The sequence below is a fragment of the Zeugodacus cucurbitae genome, chromosome 3 (genome assembly GCF_028554725.1).
Source record: "Zeugodacus cucurbitae isolate PBARC_wt_2022May chromosome 3, idZeuCucr1.2, whole genome shotgun sequence".
Classification (NCBI taxonomy): Eukaryota; Metazoa; Arthropoda; class Insecta; order Diptera; family Tephritidae; genus Zeugodacus; species Zeugodacus cucurbitae.
In genome coordinates this window covers 30818792-30842550 of record NC_071668.1, presented here as the reverse complement: position 1 = coordinate 30842550, position 23759 = coordinate 30818792, and the positions used below count along the sequence as shown (strand labels likewise).

The following is a 23759-nucleotide window of genomic DNA, read 5'->3' as shown; positions in this document are numbered from 1 at the left end:
CGTACACAATAGTTTCGGGTACTTTTGTCAATTCGCCCTTAAGAATGGCATAGAAACTTTCATTGAAACTGCGGGTACCGCTCCCTGGCATTTCACCGGAGAATTCGCGGGTACCTGTCTTGCAGGGATAATTTTGGAAGCATCTCTAACAGATGAGAGCAGTAGTACTCTCAGTACTCTCTGAGCAGTAGTACATAGTAGAGGTTGGATGATGCCTATTTTTAATTTAAATACGAGAAAATCGATCGACATTAACAAATTAACCAATACATACATACATATGTAAAAATTATGAGCTAGAATATTGGGAATCGGATATTGAATCAACATAATTTAATTGAATATGTATTCTTAAGATTTGATTAATGTCAAATACGATATATGTACAATGTTAATAAAAGCAATCAAGATTTCTAACAAACGTCCAGCTACAATTAATTTCTATTATGAGGATAATGTTTGGTTTGAAAAATTGGAAGCAAATATGTATGTTATGTGAATATTGTACGAATTACTAATGTAGAAAAATAAATCGGTCAATGCGCTTTGTGAGAAAACGTGCAAGCAACGCATTAATGAATAGTGGTTCAAACGCAAAGCAAGAAGAGCGAACAAAAAATCATTGAACTGTCTAGTCGATCCGTAGATATGTGTGGACGAGTAAGCATAGATGCTGCAACTGAACTTTGAACTTCTTGAGCGTATGACGACAAACATAACGGTGTCATTGACATTAATGACCTGGAATTGGCTGGAAGCAAATCCTACACATGGATTGGAAATATATAAAAGTTTGTCTACTTGTGCTTGTTGTATTTATTGAGGAGACTCGAACTTGGTTATACATATACAAATATGGCAGTAAATGATAACCCTTGGAGTAAATCAATGACCCACTATGTTTATTCTAATGACCTCAGCAGAATGAGCTTCGGCGACAGTAAATGTTCTTTATGTACATAAACTGAGCCCCCACCAGACCACCCAATGTAGTACTTTGATTAAATCCAACCCTCTCATTTTTTAACGACCACCACGGGGAACGTTTAATGGACCACTATATTTTGAGACGCTTGATAAGTTAATAAAACTGGTAGAAGATTTTCTTTCTCACTTTGAATTAAATTATTGTAGTTCTTTCAATTTTATTCCATAGTCGGCCATGGCTAATACTTTCTTAGCCACGGCGTTGATTTTAAATAGTGTATGCAACTGTTCTAAAAGGTATTTCGGAATCATCGAAAGTAAAAAAAATATCAAAAGGTTTATCATGATATGGCATGACAAAATAAAAACGAAGCAGCTATAAAAAGTTCAAAAAGCACTGCACTTGAGAAGGGGATTAAGTCTATTATGCGTTGTATAGTGCTAATTCACCTGATAGTATGTTGCAAAAAATATTCAATGACCTGTAGGCACATTCAGTTGCAGTGTTTCAAAGTAGTAGCTTTGATTATTTTATTGATTAGATGGCATAAACACAAAATGCTTATGTACTTATCCACTAGCTGGCTTAAAGTATAACAACTTCGAACCCTCACATCTTAACCTTATGAATAACAACCGTTGACAGTGAATTATTGAAACTGTGTAAAAATGAACATACATATGAACATATAAATGTGCAGATGTAAGAACATGTGTTCTATTTTTAAAAGGTTTGTAAGGATAAATATTATTTTGTATAACTTAATTATAGAAAGTTTATTCAAATAAATAAAATACAGTGGAACTTCTCTAACTCGAATCACCATAATCCACAAAAAAACTTCGAATTAGAGAGACTTCGAGTTATAGAAATTTTCATTAAAACATAAATTTTTCAAAAAGCTGTAAAATATAGATATATGCACAGTTTTAGTTTTTTACTTCGCAAAAAGTTTTATTTAAATACATTAAATCATGTATTCTGTAATTTTGATTGTTGCACTTTGCTATTGTTTGGCACTTGACGTATGTACCCCATGCCTTTGTTACACGATTTATGAAATCTATAATTGTAATATAATTTTTTTTTGTTCGACTTATAGAAGTTTGAGTTATTTCTAAACGCTATTGCCAATTCAAAAGTTCGAGTTATGGAGATCTTCGACTTATAGAAGTTCGAGTTATGTAAGTTCAACTGTATTACTAATAAACGTATTCATTTGTTTCGCGGTTTTATCCATAATACTTAGTTTGAGCTACGCTGGATATCATTAGATCAAAAGATGTTCATATTTTACCAAAATTTGTTTACTTAAAAGATCATAAAATTACACTAGATACAGAGCGGTTCTGGTTAAATCGGAAAAATAGAGAACAAAAGAAATCTGTAAAATTCTTTAAAATGTTAACTCAGGAACCCATTAAATTAAAAAATAAAAAACACAATATCGGCACGGTACTACGCATGCACTCACTCTCCTGTTGTTGTGGTTCCATTAACGCTCACACCAACATCTTAAAAGACATTTATCAAAAAACGTTATGTTAAACTCAACATAGGCTGTATGTATCTCCAACATGCTCTGCGAATACAGTTGCTCCCTCGCCATTTATCAGCTTATAGAGAAACGTTATGTTAAACTTAACATAGGCTGTATGTATCTCCAATATGCTCTGAGAATACAGTTGCTCCCTCGCAACTTACAACAATTTTCAAGCAGCTGTGAGACATAGGACGGTAGCAATCATCAGTCTTTGAATGGTGCTCACCGAATTCTGTGCTGTCCAGTAATTTCGTTCTCAAACGTGCAAAGACACATAGGTCTTGTGGTGCTTTTTGGTGCGTGCAGATTTTTTTGTATTATAGAAGAGGCAAAAAGGTGTATATGCTTGAATAGGTACATAAGCGCATACACATACATCAAATTTTAGAAATATTGAAGTGCTAAAAATAAAGTGAGATTTCGAAATTTGTGTTTTAAAAAGTTCTGAGCGACGTGTTGTTAGCAAAACAACACTAAGAGTAGCAAGATTATTAAAATCTTGAGATTTACCATAACTTTTGAGTGCATTTTAAATATAACATAAAGCACTTATTTAACCAAAAGCGATAACGCAACGCTATTGTGTAAATGTTTTAAGCGGTAATGGCAATAATTATTAAAGCGTAAAGTAAAAGTGTGTAAAAGCTTGAATGAAATTATACAATAAAGTGGTATTAGTATAGTTTAATAGGTCAATCGCTGAAAGTTTTGCAACGCTCTTTACTTCATACTTACTTACATACATATATCTACTGGTGCACCCTCAACGCCATGATAAACGGGTGATATTATGATTTAAATATATTAAAATATATTAAACACACATACACCAGCAGGAACGTGCAACATCTTAATAATTTAAGGTTACAACAACAAGCGACAATTTCACTAAGAATTGTTAAAGGAACATAACAAATCATCTTACAGCGAGCAGTAACCAACGTTACAAACGGTAATCATTTTTAAGCATATTACCGATATTCATATGTAGCTCCTTAAAATATTACCACTAAGTTAAACTTGTCGTGGATTGAGGTATAACAAACCATCAAATGTTGGTGTGATTTAGGCACAGCGGCAATGAGTGCTACAACCATTTCCACAATTGCCAGCGGGTTCACTTGGTGGGTTATAACACAATAGAATTTCGTATGTACATATACAACCGCTGTCACTATCCACTCCTAGGTAGTTAGCATGAACAAGCGGCTTTTCTCTTTATATTGATACTCACTTGTATTTCTGCTTTTATTTTACTTTTGATATTTCTGTGTTGTATGTTTCCTCTTATTAAAGCTAACTAACAAGTTTGTTACCCTACCATCATCTTTGTTGTTGTTGTGTTTTTGTTTTTTGTTTTAGAATAACTTTAAAGTCTGCAGTTTTGTTGTAGTTTAAATATTTTTTAAGCACATCCAACGAAACGTAACGAAGTGAATGAAATGTAAACAATTATATTCACACATACATTCAAAATCATTTATTTATCACACAAGTGCAGAATTTTGTATGTATGTAATTTCACATAGCTTTGTAAGGTTTTTATAGCTTCGGGTATGTGAGTAAAACTTCACATCGTACATAGGCCTTTTCCTGCTTTAAATTACCTGCTGTTATTTCTGGTACGCGAACATGTGTACATTTGGTGGTTAGTGTACTTACATTTATGTGCATATACATATCCATATGTACATATTTATATATGCGTGCACTTAGATAATGCAAACTAATTGGTATAAATAATTAAGTAACTCACTAAGGAGAAGGAAATGAAGTAACCTGAACCCATTGTCTTGCACTTGTCTAATTATTCGCAAGTAATAGAGATACATAAATATCCTTATTACGCGTGCTGCTTTTTAGTAGAGGAATGGAAGAGTCGCCTCAAGTTTGATTAATATAGTAAATTACACGTACATATATACACATGTGTGTATGTATTTTAACTTTATGAATGTTAAAATTTACTTTAACAAAAATGAACGATGTAAAGTCAGATGAAAAACATACCTAAATATACACTGAAGACTATGCAAAGCAACAGTGATTCTAAATCTCAAAATAGGAGAAACATAGCAAATTAAGATGAAAGAAACTGTAGAAAATCTTCATTATTGTAAGATATGTCCAAGATAAGATGTACTGATTTTTTTTGTAAAAAGATTTCCAAATATTAATGTTCGCAAAATATATCTTAAATACTATAGTATTAATATGCTGAGATATATCAATATATAGCTAATACTTATACCTTTAGATAGACATGCCCATATGTGCATAAGGGAGTATATCACAAGTGAATTTCTACTCATTTACATAGCCAAAGCAGACGTTACAATTAAGAAGTTTCCAAAAATTTGAATAACAGGTATTGGTTGGTGAAGCGGAAAAGAGAAATAAGAGAGACCCATAAACAAATGAATTAGTAGAATATCGTAAGACTGCTGAAGATAAAAGCAAACTACGAATACTTACTTAAAAAAAAAACAACAACAACAAAATACATTCATATAACTCGCGTGTTATTCAACTCAGCAGCCATATTTTATTTCTGACTTTGCATTATTTTTCCATCTCTTGACCGCATTGTCCATAGACCTTCAGTTGAATACAACAAAAATATGTTGTTAATAATAAAATTTGTTCAAACGTGTTTTGCATATCTACAAAAGCTTCACTTTTTATTTCTATAAGTACATAAGTGAAAATATTAGTTCAACAATTTAAATACAATATCATATATGTATTTAAGTTCAATATTGTGAGAGAAATTCGTAACTGCTGCTAATGTTGTGGTAAGAAATGACATTGTCAAAATACTTTTATATAAACTTATCGAAACTTCACATAATTTCTATATGTTACTCTCGCAACATGCATCTCCCAAATACAAGTTGTTTGAAGTTTTTTAAAAATCTGATGAGAATTTCTTAAACTGTATTCAAATACGACAACTTTTGTGAAGCAAACGGTGAAAGAGGGCATTTAGAACGGGTCAGAACAGCCTATATTACACATTACATTAAAACAATACAAAATATATGTGTATATATAATATGTCTGTATGTACAGTCTATCGTGTTCTTTTCTGTTTTGTAATGAAATATCCAATCTGAATTCCATAAGAAATAAGAGAAAATAATAAAATAAGTTTTCCCGTACCAACGCAGTCTTAAATTTTTGTTATGGTAGTTTAAAGCTTTAAAGAATATAGGTGTTCAAATCTATTGGCTTTTATTGATTGTACTGCCTTAACTAATTAAAAGCGTTGGCGGAACGTTTTTTACCGCTCAGAAACTTCGTTTTTCACAGCCAACTTTACTTCTTAACGTTCTGTCAAAATAGAATTTTTCAACCGCTCAGCGTCGCCGTGCATGAGAATGAGCATGAGAATTTTTTAACAGGAATTTGCCGCTGCCGCTTTTATTTAGAGAAGTCAGTTAGAAGCACGTGCATTAACATATAATATATGTATGTATGTACCTTCCAAATTATTCAAATTTTAAATATGACAAAAAATTAACATAATACTCGTTTGCTACGACTATTTGCTGCTTCAAGATTATAAAAGTAAATTTGGAGATATGCTATCATTCCACCACATTTTAGTAGCGTCTCTTTGTTTCTGTATTATTCATTCAGTATTCGTTAGTTTCGGTGAAATCATATTAAATATAAACTCATTTACATAAATTATAGCTGACTTGCTTGAGAAAAGCTTGAGTTGAGTTTAAATACATTTTCCCGTTTTGTATTTCGAAGTACACTTTCTACTTTTACTCTTTGGATAAATTAGAAAATTGAATAATTAACCTGATAACAAAGTGATTAGGATGACGAGTATAATTGAAATCCGGAGGTCTGTCTGTCCATCCGTCCGTCTGTACTTCTGCCAGTGTAAGCGATAAAGTAAAAAATTAAATAAATCTTAATGAAACTCGGTACACATATTCCCTGACACCATGGGTGTTTTTTTAGATTTATTCCAACACCAATTGACGCCACAAAGCCGAAAACCGAAAAGCTATAAAGTGCTATAACTAAACCATAAATAAATCTTTTTGGGAAAGTGTGTTTTTGTACATTTCACGTAAAACACCAAAGCAATATCAACATAACTCTCTGGTCTTATTTTCCTCAGATATGCTATTGTACAGCATGAAAATGGGTGAAATTGATAACGCCTACCTTAAAAATTACTAAAACTGTTTGAACTCACTAACGAAAAATACCAGAAACCCCAAGTTTTATAGTGAAGATGGTATAGAAAGGCTCTTTTCAGATTGGTATAAAAACGTTTAGTGGTCGGGGCACCGCCCACTTGTGGGTCATGTCTGAGGAACAACTCGACAAAGTCCTACGTAATTTGGTACGCTTGACATTCTAATTGTTACATATGGAAAATTGGAGAAACGGTTCACAACCACGCCAACTTTCCATGTAACACAATATTGAATTCCGTCTGATTGGTTCACTTTATAATATATATAAATTAAGCACCAATGAAGATACCGGAACAAAACTTTGCACAAATACTGCATGTATAATGTGATATCGCTCGTTTATAAATCAAAATCGGATTATAAATTTGCAAGGCCTCAGATATCGAACATGAGGATCAGTTTACGGCTAATATTTTACCAAAAATATAGTTATATTTCTCAGAGATTCTAGGGAAATTCGGTGGACAATTTTTTCCTTATAATAGCTCCCTTATACCTAATATTATGATGAAAAATCCGGTTGACTTTAATTCGTATATACCGGTTAATATATAAGATGTCTCAGCAAAATTAAGTGAGTATATAATCATGGATATAGCGTAGCTTGGCGGTGAAAATTAAAAAAAATCGGTCCAGGAATTACTCAAGCCCCACTCATATATAATATAATGATTTTCGTTATTCTAGTTAACTTTATGTCGAATATATGGATCGAATTGTGTGTTATCTTAATAACATTAAGTTATGGTTAAGGTTACAACCGAAATTAGACCTTACTTACTTGTATTTTAATAAGAAGATTAAGTTTACTAAATAAACTTGGAGGGCAAAATAATTGGTATTATTTAATATATTAACTTTAACCATTTACATAGTTATTTAGAACGGAAATAGCATACAGTGGCTCACAGCTTATTTCGTGTAAGCATCAATTTTGATAATACTGATATGAAATGAATATTTTTTGCTCTGAACTAAATGAACGAATGATGCAATTATATTGATAATTTAGTTTTAAATACAAAACATGTAAAAAAATTTACAAAAGTATTCAAATTCAATATTTTATTAAACAAAAACCAAAAACACTCATAATTCATGGGTCACAGCTTATTTCGTGTGTTGATTTTCGTTCATGTGATACATGCAAATAACGGATGCAGAAAACTAACGGTAAATCAAAGTGTGAACTATGAATACTTAAGAAGCAGTTTATGTTCTAAAAACAATGCAGATCAGTTGCAATTACGCGGTATATCAACATGGGTCCACGCACTTCAATTGAAAAACGCGAATTAGTTATTAAACATTTTCAAAGTGGAAAAACGCAAAAACAAATTGCTGAAATGGTTGATTTAAGTTCATCTACAGTTCAATATATAATTCAGCGCTTTGTTCGTGAAAATCGCGTGCATAACAAGGGTCGAAAGGCTCCTAATAAAATTTTTAATGAAACGGATGAGAGGTGGATTTTAAAAAAGATTAAAAAAGAACCAATGTTAAGTGCTCCAGCGGTGACCAAAGATGTTGAAATGTTTCTCGGCAAAAATTGACATCCAGAAACTGTGCGCAGAATATTAAGGGATTCCAATTTTCATGGGCGAACAGCACGGAATAAGCCTTTTATAAATAAGAAAAATAAAAAAGCCCGTTTACAGTTCGCAAAAGACCATTTAAACAAGGACAATGTTTTTGGAATACGGTTATTTTCGCCGATGAGAGCAAGTTTAATCTTTTTGCGTCAGATGGTAAAGCATACGTATGGCGGAAACCAAATGCTGAGCTCCAAACAAAAAATTTACGCGCAACAGTAAAACATGGTGGCGGTCATGTAATGGTTTGGGGGTGTATGCCATCTGCAGGCGTTGGTCGATTGGAGTTTATAGACTCCACTATGAATAAAGAAGTGTACCTAGACTTACTGAAGCAAAATTTGCTTCAAAGTGCAGAAGACCTGGGTATACATGACACTTTTCGCTTCTACCAGGACAACGACTCTAAACATAAATCTGGTCTTGTACAAACTTGGCTCATTTGGAATTGGTGTTTTTGGTTTTTGTTTAATAAAATATTGAATTTGAATACTTTTGTAAATTTATTTACATGTTTTGTATTTAAAACTAAATTATCAATATAATTGCCTCATTCGTTCATTTAGTTCAGAGCAAAAAATATTAATTTCATATCAGTATTATCAAAAATGTTGCTTACACGAAATAAGCTATGAGCCACTGTATATATCTATTTCATTCTCTTCATATTCAAATAATTGAATAGAAACAAAATTGTATTGTGTATATTAAAAGCAGACGTGGTTATAATCAGATTTTGTCCACTATTGTTCACATCACGTAGCTAGCAGCCATCTGAATTTAATCCAATAATTTGTGTGAATAACATCACGCTATGAAATAATATATTTTGCACTATCAGAATTTAAGATAAATCAAGAGCGTACAGTATCCATCTTTATTTAATCTCAGTGATTCAATCTATTAATTTTGAGTGAACAAATAGGGAAAAATCATAAATTAGAATGTAAAATGATTATATTACCCTGCATGTTATGGAGAAACAGTTTGACTAACCAAAAAATTTCCAACTATCATATATCCACATTCAACCAATATTTATAATTAAAAATTTTAATTTTTTTTTTATTTGAAGTGGAAGAAATTGATGTTAAAAGTAAAATTAACTCTTGAGAATATATACACATTGTAAGTATATAAATATATTGGATAAGATATAAATCATTTAACCCTTTCGACCATGACTTTTTTCCTGTGGTTTTAATGTGACGGTAAAATTGTCTCATATAACATTCTTTGAACGAAAGTTTACTTTATACGATTCCATCAGAATATTCGAAAGACCTACACCTCGCATGTGTTTATTATAGGAAGCGAGAACAACAGGCCTAGGAATCTCCAAATATGTTTTTTCCTGTGCGCTCCAACTTCCGCAATTTCCAAATGGTTCATCTCCCATACAAGACGATAAGCAACGCACACATACATATTAAATTGTGATTGATTTCCCTTTTTTTCAATTCAGCTTTAGCTTTTATTGACATTAAGTTTGAAATTACGGTAAGATTAAGGTTTACGGAAATAACCATTTTTAATAGGGGCAATTTTAGAACATCGCGATAAAACAAAATTCTAATATAGCGCCTTTTTAGAATTTTCAACTGTAAGATGGAATCCTGTTTCCAAAAATTGTCTGTAATTTCAAATGCCTTTCATTGTCATTATCTTAGAGAATTAAGATAATGTTTTTTTTTTAATTTCATGTTATTTCATTGTGTGACGAACCATATCTATTAACAAATTTCTTCGAAAAGTCCTATTTCAATGCTCTCTGCGCTTTCAACAATGTCCCTAACATCGCTGAAACATTTCCACTGTCTTAATCACTCGAAACATTCCAAACAAACTACAAAATAATGTTAATTTCACTTTAAGATACATCTTTCTCTTTTGAGCGCATAACTGAAAACAAAAAATTGTATTACTTCTATGGCCCAATGTTTCCACAAGCAACTTGTGAGATTCAAAAAATCCTCACTTAATACACAAACGACTTAAAAACAAACATGTTTTCCAACAAATATTATTTAACAAATTTCGAACAAAAATACATAATAATTTTTCTATTAAATTAAATTATTATAATAATTGGATCGATTCAAACAAACGTTTGAAAATTTCTAATTTAATTTATTAAAACTACCTAACTAACAAATATAATTCTACTTAGTTGAGAAACTAGTCTCAATAATTCAATGTGTGGTTTTAGTCACTGATTTTTACAAACTAATAAGATATCATTTCAACAATTTTCAAGATCCAAAAGGCGTTTCAAGTGAAATTCATTAAAGATCATTAACATGTTGAATTTTCCTAATGGAAAAACAAAAGCGATATAAAAGAAAGGAAATAATAAAATTGTATATTTGAAAGTGAATTACAACACAAATAAAAACTGCAATTATTGTACCATACATGTACCATTTTGCTTTTATATGTGTATTCTTACCTTAATTTCAGTTTTACCCTGAAAGCTTTAGTCGCAAAGATTATAAACTTACTTCGGAAGAAATTAAATATTAATTTGATAACATCCAATAGGTTTAAGCGATTGAACTTATGATATTCATTTAAAAAATGTTTTTAATAAAATTCTTAGCATTTAACTTCTAATTTAACTGGAATTATTATATTGTAACGTGTTATATTTGCTATAGCTAATATATCAAACGAAATCGCATTGTTTCGCTTTTTCTATGTCCGAATGTGTCAGTCCCTTAAATATTGCATAGTGATTACGATCATTGCAACACCAGGAATGATCAGGTAACAATTTACTGGCTACAGAAATTATTGGTCGACTACTACACAGGCTCATTTGATAAGCACTCTAGCATGATCAAAATAGATTATGTAGTCCAACAATGTTTGAAGTTTTCTGATTTTCTTTTATATCTTTTATTTCTTTTAAACCTTTTATTCCCGAATTTAATAGTTTAATAATTCCATTAACTTAGAAAACAAATGTTATTCCACTTTTCTAACTCTTCCTAACACATCAGTCCACTTCGCCTCATCACATGTTATAGATTACGATAGTTAGACCACGAACGATGAGGTGCTGTAGAGCAAATAGTTTATCCGCTGTTCCCTTCAGAGGCACTTCTTGTGGAGTGCTCCAACATGTATTTCTAAAATGGTCATGGAATCCATACACTACCAAAATGTGCTATACTGAGGAGAGAAAACATATTTAGGAGGAACTTCGCATAATCTGCATTTTATTCTCTCAATATATAGCTATCAATATTACGATAAATGTAGTGATAAAAAAGTTTGTTGTTAGTGTTAGTGTATACTTTATATAAATATATACATAGCTACATATTATATTTATAATATATTTTTAGTAAATTTTTATTTGTATCGGAACAGTAAATTCCATGCAAGGCTAGTAAATGCTATGTACATGTACAGCTAAATTCTTCTTCTTGACCTAAAAGTAGAACAAGTATGTAGCAATAATGTGTTGTTTGCAATTACAAATGCCATAGCGTGGTGTGGTAAATACATAACTGAGCAACCAGAGCCTACGTTTTATTGACCTAAACACCTTGAGAAATCAACATATCTAAACATACACAAACCATTTTACATTATTTTATATAGGGTGAGAGAATATGTTATTTTACTACGAGTGAACATCTTTTTAACCTTGAATGCTATTAATATTTGAAATATGAAGTTTTAAGTTTCTGTGGATCCGATATTTTAATTTCGAAATAATTATAACGAACGGGTACATTCACTTTGATATGAACGACGACTTTATGTTAATGTCTATCTTAGATCTTCAGGTGAATTTTGGATAATGTCTTTTGCATAAGATAATAAACAATGACATTGTTAGAAATATTATAAAACTTCAACGAAATTTGCTGGCAATAACTCCTATTATATAATAAATTTTAAACCATAAAACTCTATGTAGTCTACGTAGTCAATCCTCTAATTTAGATTATTTTCCATAAGCTACTTATGTGCTATTGGAAAGAGCAGATGAAAAGTGATCTGTCTGTACTTGGAATATCACTCAAATTTAGTTTATAATATTTATATACAATTCTAAAACCCTCGATTTATAGCTTTTAGTTCTTATAAATTGGGCCAGTGTATGTATGTTCCATTGTGCCAAGACTTATTATACTATCGCAACAAAGTTGCTAAAGGGAGTATTATAGTTTTTTTTTTCACATAACGGTTGGTTGTAAGTCCTAAAACTAAACGAGTTAGATATAGGGTTTTACTATATATGTCAAAATGATCAGGGTGACGAGTAAAGTTCAAAGCCGAATGTCTGTCTGTCCGTCCGTCCGTACAAGCTGTAACTTGAGTAAAAATTGAGATATCTTGATGAAACTTGGTACACGTATTTCTTAACACCATAAGAAGGTTAAGTTTGGAGATGGGCGAAATCGGACTACTGCCACGCCCACAAAATGGCGATAACCGAAAACATATGAAGAGCTATAACCAAGCCATAAATTAAGCTATGGAAGTAAAATTTGGTATGAACTATGAAGGGGCATATTTGGATGTAATTTTTTTGGGGAAATGGGCGTGGCCCCGCTCCCTACTTAGATTTTTGAACATATCTCGTAAACCACTAAAGCTATGGGAAGGAAACTCTCTAGAGACGTTCCCTTTTGGTACTACTTTATACAGTCCAAAAATGGAAGAAATCAAATTATAACCACACCCACCTCTCATTCAAGGGTTAAGTTTAAAGTTTTACTAAAAATGCTTTAATTCAGTAAGGAATAACCAGTAAGAAATAAACCTTAAATTTCATTATAAAGAAGGTATAGAAGGGCTACACTCAAAATGGTATACACAATTTGAAGTGGGCGTCGTTCCCCCCACTTATGGGTCAAAAAGCATATCTCCGAAACTGTTAGACCAAGATCAAAGGAATTCGGTTATATTATCTTCTTAGCTTCCCAATTATATGTGATGAAAATATTCCGAATTGCTTCACAACCACGCCTAATTCTTATATACTAGAACTTTGAAGTCGATCTTAACCTTTTACTTTGCAATATATATTTATAGTGTGTCATCGTCCTTCTAAAAATTGCCGAAATCGGACCATATGTATTCAAGGCCGAACATATCGAACATGAGGACCTCAGAGCTTTGCATAATTTTTTTTAATTTATAGGTAAGTCTCTCGGATATTTTGAAGAAATTCAGAGGGAATATTTTTGTTCTAACAATATGTCTCCGTGCCAAAAATGAGTGAAATCGAGTCATAACTTCCCCTAGCTCCCATATAAATATCTGGTATTAGTGTTTTCAAAATTTGAATGGACTTTATACCATATATATGCCGAATATGTGAGTCAAATTGTGTGTTATATTAATAAAACTAAATAAATAAATTGCGAAAGTATAAAATGTTCAGTGACACGGAACTTAGCCTTTCCTTACTTGTTTTTAAATAGTGTTTTGAAACTTATACATTGGTTTTTGTTTTGCTCCAAAGTAATTTCGAGTTATTTTGTTTTGTTTCGATTGCATCAACACTTCGTGTCTTTCTCTGATGTTTTTACCAATAACCGCTATACCTACAAAGTTATTTTCTCAGCAAAATTCTCATGTATAAATATATATATGTACATATATAATGGATTTATTATTACGTGCATAGATGACAATAAAAATGAACTCTTGAATAGAATGAACCTACATACATACATATGTGCAATATATGCGGCAACCTAAAAACGAAATCATTAACACAATAGCAATAGGAAGCAAACGCTCATATAATAAAAAGTAAGCTCTATAATTCGCATATAAATAAATAATAACATGAGAAAACACCGTGTATAACGATTTATCATTGTTAGGAAGACTCGTATCTTCATATTTATTACATATTATGTTGATGGATGTCGGAGCATATGGAGTATTGTATAAGCTAGTGACGAAATACATAGTCCCATATAACAGGATAACTTTTTTATTTCTAAATGGGGAGTATTCTTTATCAAAATTAAGACAAAATTATGACATTTAAACCAGTTGGACAGATAATGAGTTAAATGTATGTCAAAAAAGAAAGGAAGAGCTAAGTGAGCCTAGTAATTTTCTTTTGTTAAAAGCTCTTACTTCGTTGCTTGTTTGTGAATTCTTGACCAAAACGATGCCCTAGTCTCCATATTCGCCAAACATGACTCTGAGCGACTTTTTCCTATTTCCAAAACTAAAGAAAACCTTAAAAGGCCGTCGATTTACAAGCAAACTAGTAATCGCTGAAAGAGCCAAAGGCTATCTCAACAAGTAAGGAAGGGCTAAGTTCGAATTATTCTCACAATTTATTTATTTAGTTTTATTAACAGTAACACACAACATATTTGTCAAATATATGGTATAAAGTCCATTGAAAGTTGGAAACCCTAATATTATGTATGTGGGAGCTAGGTGAAGTTATGACCCGATTTCACCCATTTTTGACACGGAGACATATTATTAGAAGAAAAATAACACCTTTGAATTTTTCTCAAAATATCTGATACTTACTGAGAGGTGGGCGTGGTTTTAAATTGATTTCTTCCATTTATGGACTGTACGAGTTAATTCCCTGTAAATAAAACAATTCACGATTAAATAACAAAACGTTCTGTGTGATGTTATGCTAAAAAATGTCAAACTTTCCAATGGAAATGTCAGATTGGACCTGGCAACACTTAGTGTTGCCTAGGCCAGAAATATATATAGCAGCCCTCGTATTAAGTAGTACCTAAAAGGAACGACTCTAGAGAGTTTCCTTCAAATAGCTTTAGTGGTTTACGAGATATGTACAAAAAACTTAATAGGGGGCGTTTCCAAGCTCACTTTCCCAAAAAATGTACTTAAAAATCTTAACAACTTTTTTGCGAATGTATAAAAATCGAGTTTGAGAAATGTTTCGACGATTGGAAGAAGCGCTGGCATAAGTGCATAATATCGAATGGGGACTGTTTTAAAAGTGACAACATTAATGTAGACGAATGAAATAATATATTTTCAAAAAACGAAAGTTGATACGTCGCCTCCAATGCAGTATTTGTACAAAGTAGTATTCAGATATCTTTATTGGTTCTCGATTTATATGTTGCTATATATGTTATATGGAAAGTAAGCGTGATTGTAAACCGCTTTCGCGCGTTTTACACCCTTAACATCACGATGTCATCAAATATTATGTACCAAGTTTGGTTGAAATTGGTCGAGAAGTTCCTGAGATATGGTTCTTGACTCAAAAAGTGGATGACGTCACGCCCATTTTCCATTTTTCATACCAATCCGATTTCACACATTTTCATAACATAAAATTCATTACTTTATTTATGGCTGAGTTATGCCACTTTATTGCTGTACTGTTATGTCATTTTGTGGGCTTGGTATGGTCCACTTTCTCCCATCTGCAATACTAATCCTCACGATGTTAATATAATAATATGATATGTGTTTTCATGAAGATTTGTCATATTTTACTCATGTTATCGCTTGCACGGACAAACGGACAGACAGAGAGATATCCGGGTTTCAACTCGTTTCGTCATTCTGATCAAAATGTCGTTAAGAGCAAACATATACATATATACAGATATATATATTCATCAGAGAGTATATTTTTCTAATGACAATACGACCGGTGCCTAAAATAGATAAATTAGAGTCAATGCATACTCCAGAATGTATATTCTTACAAATGTACATATTATTCGTTATTCAAAAATGTATGTTTGTTGATTAAGAATATATTTTTGAACACATTAAATAAATTCCTATTTCTATTAATGGCAGAACTCTTAAGATTATTACAGAAATGTTTTTATGATAGGTAACAAAACTATTGTATGCAGTAAGAATATGAATGAATTATGAATTTTGTTTTCTTATAAGAGAAATGCTTAACCCTCTTATGCCCGAGTTGAAATAGGCGGAGCTACAATTTTTTTACGACATAGTCTTAACTCAAATATGAAGTGATAAAAATTTTAAAGCCATTTGTATCCTGGTTCATTAGTTACAGGATGTTGCCTATAGACAACAACTAAATTATTATAAATAAACTAAACACTTTTCTCATGACAGATCTTTTTTAACATTTCTCTTATCTTTATATATTCATATAGTTCACTTGGTTTAAAAAAAAAACAATTATTTTTTATGTTTTTGAACACTTTTTGTATATCCACTTTTGTATAACTTAATAAAGGGTTTATCTGAAAAGTACTCAATTCAAGATAATCAAGCGGAAACTTACATATGTATATTCTAGTAGACAATGTATTATACTCTGAGATGAATACCTATATTTGTAAATGTACCTAGGTATGCATACTCAAGAATCCATACATATGTATCCAAATAATTCTGTGATATGTTCTAAATATTAGTCATAATACATAAATAAATATGTATTCGCGGAGTTTTAAACAAATATTCATTCTTTAGAAGACAAAAAAACAAATGGTCTACCATAAAAACCACAAAACGATTGTACTGACCAATATGAAAATCTGAATGTAATGAGTCACGTGAGCATATACAGCAAGAAACTGGTTTGTGGCATTTTTTAGATATGCACGCGGTAACCTTAGCCACGAAAACTCAACAAAACAAATATTTACAATTTTACTTTTTAACATATCTACATATGAGAATTCAAATACTTAATACTATATGTTATAAAGGGGTGAAATAATTATTTAACAAATGTACCTTATATAATTAATTTACAGTTTACAATTACAACGTTCAGAACGCCCTTATATGAGTGTACGATCAATCAATCAACGCGCCCACAATAATTAAGTTAAAATATTAACTTAACAGGCTTTGAAAACATTGCAAACAGACTAAGTTCATCTGCAATACAATTAAAATCCAAGCAACAAAGCCTAACAGCTGGCATTAAAACATCAAAACAGATCAAATACACAATAATAAGAATATAATAATAAAGAAAGCCTAAACACAACATGCAGTGCAGTTTAGAACAGATGAATGACTGTGAACGTTCACCGAACCGGACAAATCTTCGTGTCAATTTCAATGAGAAGGGAGCTGAAGTAAAGGAGCGACGCGAAAAGTTCCTCACCGCCAAGTATGGTTCACATCAGATGAGTCTGATACGTAAACGTTTAGCTGTAGAAATGTGGTTGTACGATGAACTGCAGAAGCTCTTTGATCCACCGGTAAGTGGTCACATCTTATTGTAGTATTGCTATCAACAATTATTATAATATATTAAACATTTTATTTTTTTATGCCTGTGCGTTGCAGAGTGAGGCTATCGATGTGGATATAGATGAGATCTTAGACATGGATACTGATGAAATAAGAAGATCACATTTAATAGTAAGTTGACAAACAATTGGCTAAATGAAAGCGAATTTGGCTAGTCATACAATAAAACCTAAACGTTTATTAGTTTTTATTTTTACATATGTATATGAAAACAAGTAAGGAAGGGCTAAGTTCGGGTGCAACCGAACATTTGATACTCTCGCAATTTATTGATGTAACTTTATAAAGATAACACAATTCGACCCATATGCATAAAGTTCAATAGATGAAAGAAAATCATCATAAATAGTATATGGGGACTGAGGTAATTCCTGAACCGATTTCACTCGTTTTCACCACGAAGATACAATATATCCAAGACTATATGCTCACTTAATTTTATATTACCTATAATTAGGTATATGGGATCTGGGGGAAGTTATGACCCGATTTTAACCATTTTTGGTACAGAGACAAACTGTTATAAGCTAACAAATTCCCTCTGAATTACATTAAAATATCTGAAAGATTTACCCATGATCGGTGAAAAATTACCCTTTGGCACTGAATTCTTCATGTTCGATATCAGGGGCCTTGAAAAGTTATGGTCCGATTTTGACAATTTTTTCACAAGCGATGTCACAGCTCAAATACAGTATTTGTGTAAAGTTTTATTCCGCTATCTTCATTGGTTCCTAATGTAGATATTATAAGTAGGGAAGTAGGCGTGGTTGTGAACCAATTTCGCTCATATTCCTCCCGGGGTGTCAAGTATGTGTTATATACCGAATTTCATTGAAATCGGTCTGGTAGTTCCTGAGATATGGTTTTTGACCCATCTTCCATCTGCCATTTCTTATGTAAAATTTAGTGTTTCTGACGTTTTTCGTTAGTGAGTTAACGCACTTTTAGTCATTTTTAACATAACCTTTGAATGGGCGATGGGCGTGGTTATTATCCGATTCCTTTCATTTTTTGACTGTATAAGGTAATGGCTAAAAGAAACGACTCCAGAAAGTTTGCTTTTACAGTTTTTTTGGCTTGCAAGATATATACAAAAAAACTATTTGGGGGCGGGGTCACGTCCACTTAACAAAAATTACATCCAAATGTGCCCCTCCCTAATGCAATCCTCTGTACCACTTGCAATGTGCTAGAGTATAATATGTTCGGTTAACCCCTCAATACTTCTTTTACATATACATACATATGTACATAGTTAAATGCTTTGAAGATACTTACTTAAAATGTAAACTAGATATAAGCATATTTTAAAATTTTATTGGAATTTAATTGTAATTATTTATATATTTCTCATATAGCGTCTGCTGTCAGTCTGCAAACGCCCCCAAGCGGATATAACTGTAAGTTTCAAAAATGCATACTTATATATAAATATTTTAAAAAATTTGGAATGTTTTTGTTTTCGGAAATAATAAAAATTGTACTTATAGAACGTTTCTCTCCCACAGAAATTCATCAGTGATCTATTGGATCGAGCAAAAACACTGTAGATTTACTGCGCTAGCGTAATGACACTGTATTATTATGTTAAAAATAACCTGGAAAATCAAGAATGTGTATTTATTTTAAACCTAAAGCTATAATTTTTACACTTAACTGTTTCAAAAAATAATGTAAGGTTTTTTTTCTTTTCATAAGATTTGATTTAAATACAAATTTTTAACATGACATGATTTAGTATTAAGTGATATTAAAAATCATATAAAAAGATATTGAATATTCATACATTTATACATACATACATACATACATAGAAGTACATAATTTATAAACATTTCATAAAGAATTAAAATCACGTGGATGATATTTAAATGAAGCATGTAGTATAACCAAAAATAAGCATTAATATACAAATTTCAGTAGTTAAGTATATATAAGTAATTACTAAATAAAAACCAATTATAGTAAAGTTAAGAAATCACCAAGATATACGTTTGTATACCAAAAATAAAATGAATAAACAATCGAAACAAAGCAACTACCAAATTTAGTGACAGAGAATGTTTGCAAGTTTCAGGGCTTCGTGCGATGTATTTTACATCGAAATTAATTCAAATATTCATTAAATATGAATCATACGCTATTAAAAATATTAGGGTGATGACCTATACGTTATTTTTTAATTTCCGTTAAGTTCCTTTTCCTTATCTCACAGTGTTCGATCTTTGATCTTTTGAGACGACAAAAATATATTTAAATATTTGTTGATCTATTTAATACAAAAAACTCGAATTTTGCACTGTTGCATTGTGATAATCTATTATTACCTATTATCATTTTGGATGTGCAAAAAGTTTCTCTTTATTTCTATGTGGAAAACTGTATAACTGAATGGGGTTTCTTTGTTTAAATAAAGTTAAAAGAATGATATTGGTAATCTATCAGTGCCTCTCCAAATTCCTGTCGCCATTCTCGAACAACAAATTCATTTTAACTAACCAGTTCATTGATTTGTTAAAAAATTACGCGCAGAATGTCTACGAGAAATGCATAGTTTCGTCAAGGCAAAATTGTAATGAGTTGATAATGCATCATTTCTATGCGCCATTTATCAGAAGAAGAGAAAGAATGGCATTAAACCATTTACATCAGTGAATGTGCACGTCTACAAACATTTACTTAAGATATTGTGTAATGATTAAGATCAAAAACATTTCGGAACTATTTTTCGAAATAACAACTTCCATTCTTTCGGACACTAGTATTTGAGTAATACGATTGGATTTTAGTGAGCGAATTAGTAAGATTGCTTTTATAAATCTTTCATCATTATTTATTTATTTATTATTTTTTCCATTATTTTTTAACGTAGTAATTGTTGTAGTTCTAATTTCAAATGTCGTACACTGTGCTTTCCCTTCGATGTTTGCACAGGAGCACATTTTAATAATAATAACACGTAATACTTCAGAAGCCTTTTCGAGAATTGTCAGTACCATTAGTTACATTATAGACGTGTTCGAAAAAAAAGAGCAACCATCAAATGCAACAAAATAATATCATATTTGTTGCATTTGATGGTAATTTAATATTTCAAAAGGTAAACTTATCTTTAAATAAATATATGTATATTAGGGTTGTTATACTGTCACAAAATTGTACCAAGACCGCGATGCCTTTGTCAAAGGCATTCGTTTTTTATAAGTATTGTATTAAATTGTTTTGCTGTTCGGCTTTGACCCATGTCGTCCATGTTGTGGCTATTGTTTTCATCCCAATAGATACTCCAAGTATTTCCCTTATAAAAATAAATGTTTATCATTCGTGGGCAATTAAATTATCTTCGATTGATCAATAAGCGCCTTTTCCAATTAAACACAATTTAATATCTATTTACATTAAACATTGATATTTAAATAAATAAAGCCTAAACAAAGAAAAATGATGTTTGATGTTGCTATTTAACATTGTTATTATTTCTAAATAAATTATTCCGAACGTCAACCAACAATGTTGCCAGTATAATGAATGTGCCTTCGACAACCCCACAACCCACAACTAACATACAGAATATTTATTATTATTTTTAAATTCTTGCAGTTCCTATGTTATCGAACACGTCTGTATATCAACACAAATAATAACTGTGGGCGACGTTTTAAGGCATGTGACAAATCACAGGCGCACGAAGTTTAGTTATTTAGAAGACGAATTAATTGTAATAATTATTATAATTAAGTTAAGGGCTTTAGCTAATCGGTTCCCCTATCAGTGCCGAGTGCTCCCGCTTCTCGACCAACACTTGTTTTCTCGATTTAGTTGCATACTAATTGTAAGCAAGAGGCTTATGTATGTCGAGTATTGTAAGTTTTGCATTACTATTTAATATTTGTAAAACATATGGGTGAACACAAATTTGTAAAGTAATGTAAATCACCAAAATATATAAGAAAGCTCAGGTTCACTGCCAAAAGATAATATGCATCTCTAAACTGAATGCATATGAATTGAGTTGTATAGGTGTGAGAAACTAACAAAAATATTTATATAAATTGGAGTCGAAAATGTTTTCAATTTAAAATGTGTGCAAAGAATGAATATATGTTATGTGTATGTAGTAAATAAGTGGAATACTCGAAATACAAATCAAACATTATCAAGCTAAATTCAAAGATAATTTTTTATAAAACTTCCCAATCAAAATATAACACACAAATTTGATTATACAGTTAAGAGCCGTATTATAAATATTATTTAAACAATATCCTTAGTAATTGACACTTACTCTTAGTAAGTCATTCTAATCATAGACTAATATCATAGTTTGGGGGCTGCGACCGGAATTCGAAATAACGACTTAAACTCACTCGACTACGGCTATGATATAAAATCCTTTCATGTTGAATATATTTTTGTTCCATCAGACGAAATTAATGCTTTTCTGGTTTTCTTTCTTCAACTAACGGTTTATTTAAGATTACGTTCATGCTAAAAACGTTGTGAGAACAGTTTTTATCTACCTAGAAATGTATATTTGGCAGCAAAAAGTTTAGCAGAACTAAGTGCTTGGGGAAACGAACAATCTTTAACTAGAAATATTTCGCATATTTTTCGAAAATGTATAAAACAATATAAGAATACTATTACATATATTGTATATAAGTCCCCATATATATAATTATTAAAAAAATATTCTTCATAATCAGGAGCAGCCGGAGAATTAAAATTTCAAAATGAAACTGTTTAGAAACATGCAAATTGTTATTATTTATTAATTATGTTAAACGTTCTTCTTAGAACATTTGGCAAGAGTTTTGGTAATATTGTATAATGGTCATTTGAGAATGTCGTACATGAAAAGATATTGACGGCTTAAAATTGGTATTTATGTTTGCTATATCATACATAATTATAATGTTTTCGTAGTGGTTTTTGTATTCTGAATTAAAGTTTCAAAATGTGGGAAATATGAAATAAATTTGACAAACCCTTAAACCCACTGCGATTCTGGAATGAAAACACTAAATAAATTGTAATTTCACTATAATCGTATAATATAAGGAGAACCATTTTCTAATGAGTTCATACGACTTCACGCAATGTCTAACTCCTGTACATATATACATATGTATATATGTATGTATATTTGCAGGCGAATTTTCATGTTAAATAAGAAACAATTATACTCTGAGAAAACTGACGCGAGAGTATAATAAAGCTCACTTTTTAAACTTAAAATTTACTCGAATACGATTTTAATATAAAAATCGATAATCTGTAATGTTATATACATTTTAAACGTTTTTTTACTAATTCACCATAACGTTTAAACAAAATAGATGAAATTTCTTCATATGTCTAAGAAGATTTTTTATTCTACTTCCACAGCACTTAAACTAGAACTCCTCTAGCTATGAAATAATCAAACTTGTTAAATACTTATTTCCGACTATGCATACAAAAAAATTTTCAAACAAAGCCAAATCAATATGAATAAAATATATATATGTACATACATAGTAGTTTTCTAAAGATCTAAAATCTATCATGAATATGTCACACTTATTGCAGGGGTATGAAAAAGTCCGTTTTCAAACACTTTTTGTTGTGAAATCTGAATTGATGCTTACCAATCCATTGAAAACTTAATGAAACATAATTGCTTTTGTGGAAATGTATGTATGTATGCAAGACTTATTTTAACATAAGAGGGTTTAAGAACTCATAATTTATATTTAATGTATACTCGTGAACTATAGTATACACAAATAAGCATAATCACATAAACCGAACAAAATGCAAAACGAATATAAATAAGACAAGTAATAAGAGCATCAAGAGCGAACTTTGTATTTTACGAGAAAATAAAATTATTTGCTTTGAAAAATGAGTGTTTTAATGTTATTTAAAAAACAAGGACGGTTGACTTTTCATATATGATTAGTGAAAGCTATCTCAATAAATTAGCATTCATTACCTGAAGTATTGAGTTAAAATATGCAGTACGTTTTTCCATTATAATTAATTCATTAGAAAATATTTCAGAAAATAAAGGAAATTTGAGCCATATTTTTTGTAAAAAACTCTGCAAAAATACATTTGTCATTTTTTCTTTTCTCAAGTTCTAGTCTTAACTAATCACTTTTTTTATTTTACTTCAGAAGTTTCTGCAAGGGGTTTTATTGTCAACGCGGACGCACCTCTTGCCTCAGTTATCAAACAGATTT

The 23759-nt window shown here is 31.0% G+C and overlaps 2 protein-coding genes across 9 annotated transcripts in view; one reads left to right on the top strand and one right to left on the bottom strand.

Moving 5' to 3' along the window:
* LOC105220090 (uncharacterized) overlaps window positions 1-23759 on the bottom strand; it is a 77226-nt gene that overhangs the window by 28070 nt on the left and 25397 nt on the right. The gene's annotated exons all lie outside the window — the stretch shown is intronic.
* On the top strand, window positions 2661-23419 carry LOC105220091 (protein phosphatase 1 regulatory subunit 14B). 7 transcript variants are annotated; one of them, XM_011196505.3, is made up of 6 exons: window positions 2661-3423; window positions 13339-13447; window positions 17022-17477; window positions 17566-17640; window positions 18891-18932; window positions 19023-23419. In XM_011196505.3, the coding sequence occupies exons 3-6, from the start codon at window positions 17262-17264 to the stop codon at window positions 19080-19082; spliced, it is 393 nt and encodes a 130-aa protein (XP_011194807.1). In that variant the 5' UTR covers window positions 2661-3423; window positions 13339-13447; window positions 17022-17261; the 3' UTR covers window positions 19083-23419. The 7 variants fall into 7 exon arrangements, with proteins under 7 accessions (XP_011194807.1, XP_054084158.1, XP_011194808.1 ...); XM_054228183.1 differs by lacking the exon at window positions 13339-13447; XM_011196506.3 differs by lacking the exon at window positions 13339-13447 and having other exon boundaries at window positions 2663-3423; window positions 19041-23419.